A 2,895-nucleotide genomic window follows, 5' to 3' on the forward strand; every position below is an offset into this window, starting at 1 on the left:
CTATCAGTTGTCACTGGATTGACCCCCAGGCTGGGTGCGGGGTGGGGGAGTTGCCAGTATGGGGGTGTCCGAGCCCTCCTGGGGGGAACTGTCCCCACAAGGAGTGCCCCAGCTGTGTCCAGGCTGAGCCACCATCTGCCCCGTCCTGCAGTGGGGAGGCAGCAGCGTGCAGGGGAGACGGCTCTTGGCCAACACCCTGGCTTCCTGCCAGGCTGCAAGGAACCGCTTGGGCAAGAGGTTTCCCAGATGCAAAGGTGATGGGCTGTCTGTGCCCAGCACCGCCGCTGACCCTGCCCAGCCCCAAGTCCCCAGGGCTCCCCGCATGGGTGCCAGGGGACCCCTGTACCCACCCACGAGCCAGCACATGGCTGGCACCCACTGGTGCCCCCACAGTTAAGGAACCTTGGGAGTCTGGATCAGGGAGGATGGAAGAGCAGTACAGGACCTTCATGTAGAGATGCTTGAGTGCACTGGGGCAGGCACCCCAATACCTAGCACACAGGGTGGCCAGAGGGACCCCAGCAGGGTCACAGCCCCCTCTTCAGCCCTTCTGTCCCCCTCTGTTGCCAGCCTCAGTTGCCCAAGCCGGGGCGGAAATGTCCCGGTTGTGTAAGGGACAGGTTCCCAGCCCTTTGCACAACCATGTCCTGGCACCGCAGCGCTGGCAGGGGGCAGGGGGTGCCCCAGGTCCTGGTACTGTTCAGGCAGAGGTCACAGGGCTGGCTTGGTGTCAGCGAGGGGCTGCTCAGGGATCTTGCAGAGATTTGCTCCACTGGGGCTCGGATTGGGATAGGTAAGGGGATGGCTTTGTCCCCAGGTGGGACAGACACTGCACAGAGATCCCCTGTGCCAGAGAAGTGCCAGGACCTGACTGGGCAGCTGCAGGGAGCAAGACCTGGGTTTAGGTCCCCTCTGGAGACGGGGTGAAGTGGAGGTGGGGTGAAGCATCAGTACAGGATGCTGAACCCTCTGCAACACCCTCTTGGGCAATAGCCCTTCCCTGGCCTGGAAGTGGGGATACTCACGTCCCACTGGGCTTAACTGGCTCGGACGCTTTGGCACTGAGGTGGGGAGCCCAAGATCCACCGTCCCCAGCGACGTGCCCTCGGCCCATCCTGCCATCTTCTCCCATGGCAAAGAGGAGCCAGACCTCGGTGATCAACCCACCAACTGCTTTATTGCTGGACGGCCGTCAGCCATGAACACCACCCTCACAATGAGGTTGCAGGGTCCTCAAAGTCACAGGCTCTGACCCAAAGAGGAGGGAGGGTGGGTGGCGCTTGGCATCGCTCCCCTGGCAACGGGGTTCTACTCTCTCACTGCCCAAGCCCCCTTCCAGCCATGGTCCAGCATCCAGTGGTGGCCCTGCCCATCCCCATGGCATTGCTGCCCACGTCCCAGGAGGCTGGGTGGGGATGCTGAGGTGCGTGGGGTGCCAGGACCTGCTGGGAGCCATGAGGGTTGGGTCCCAGCAGGGTTCAGAGGGTGGTAGAGGTGTTGCCAGAGGTGGAGGCATAGGAGGTGCGGCCATAGCGGGCCACAGCGTCCTTGCTGATGAGCCCACGCTGTGCCAGGATCTTGAGGAAGCTGTTGCGAAACTTCTGCCCGATGAAGGCGTAGATGATGGGGTTGATGCAGCTGTGGGCGAAGCCCAGGACCTGTGTGACAGAGAGGGCCGTGTCAATGCGGTTCCTCCTCTCGCAGGTCTCATCAATGGCTCGCGTCCTCATGAGGGTGTCGCTCACCAATGTGATGTTATAGGGCAGCCAGCAGATGAGGAAGACGAGCACCACAGCCAAGATGACCTTCATGGCACGCTGCTTCTGGGCATTTTTGGTCTGCAGGAGGGTGTGGATGGTGACACCATAGCAGAAGAGCATCACCAGGAGGGGCAGGGCAAAGCCAAAGGTCTGCGGCAGGATCCGCAGCACCACCCCCCCCCTGGCTTCGCCACCGATGCGCTCGTAGCACACAGTGCCATTGCTGGGTGAGTGGAAAGCCTCACGGAAGAGCAGCACCGGCAGGGAGAGCAGCACAGAGAAGACCCAGATGCCCACGCAGACAAACTTCACCCAGTGTCTCTTCTCGGTGGCAGCCCGAGTGGCATAGACAATGGCCAGGTAGCGGTCCACGCTGATGCAGGCCAGCAGAAGGATGCCACTGTAGAAGTTGGCCTCCTGCAGCACGGAAATGGCTTTGCACATCACAGTGCCAAAGACCCATTCGTGGGCTCGGTAGGCGGCCCAGAGCGGCAGGCTGAGGGCAAAGAGCAGATCTGCCACGGCCAGGTTGAGCAGGTAGACATCCGTGACAGAGCGGTTGGTGTGGCTGGTGTGGCTGGAGGTCACCACCAGCACCACCAGCCCATTCCCCACCACACTGAGGATGAAGACGAGGCAGTAGATCACCACCACCAGGTACTTGTTGAGGACAGAGCCGTCGGGCCGGCACGGGGCAGAGGAGATGGCAGTGTCAGGCATGGCCGTACTATAGTCATAGGTGTAGTTGTAGATGGAGAAGAGGTTGGACAAATCTCCATTGAAGGACAAGGACTCCATTTTGCCTGTGGACCACAAAGCAGCATGAGTGTGGGGTGGGAGGTTGATGTGGGCCAGGGGTGACAGCATCTCTGGTCCCCTGGCACCTCCATTGCCCCCAGGTCCCCTCCCAGCCAGTGGGCAGTCCCCCTCCATTGCTCCACTCTATCCACGCTGTGCCAGGTCATGGGCAGTGCTGAAGGTGGACACTGTCCCTCACACATCCCCTTGTAGAACACACCCAGCACCCCTTGGTCTGCTCCACTTCACCCCAGCCCTGTCCCTTCCCTGTCCCCCATGGAAGAAGGGGTTGTCCCACAGACTGGACACCTCTTCTCAGGTTTTGGGGGCTCCCTCA

The 2,895-nt window shown here is 61.3% G+C and overlaps 1 protein-coding gene across 1 annotated transcript; it reads right to left on the bottom strand.

Annotated features, from left to right (window-relative positions):
* Positions 1-1,478: 1,478 nt before the first annotated feature.
* Positions 1,479-2,564, bottom strand: LOC104520613 (C-X-C chemokine receptor type 2-like). The gene has a single exon (XM_010162348.2). The coding sequence runs from the start codon at positions 2,556-2,558 to the stop codon at positions 1,479-1,481; it is 1,080 nt and encodes a 359-aa protein (XP_010160650.1). The 5' UTR covers positions 2,559-2,564.
* Positions 2,565-2,895: the final 331 nt, after the last annotated feature.

This window comes from Antrostomus carolinensis, unplaced genomic scaffold (assembly GCF_000700745.2).
Source record: "Antrostomus carolinensis isolate BGI_N321 unplaced genomic scaffold, ASM70074v2 scaffold32782, whole genome shotgun sequence".
NCBI lineage: Eukaryota > Metazoa > Chordata > Aves > Caprimulgiformes > Caprimulgidae > Antrostomus > Antrostomus carolinensis.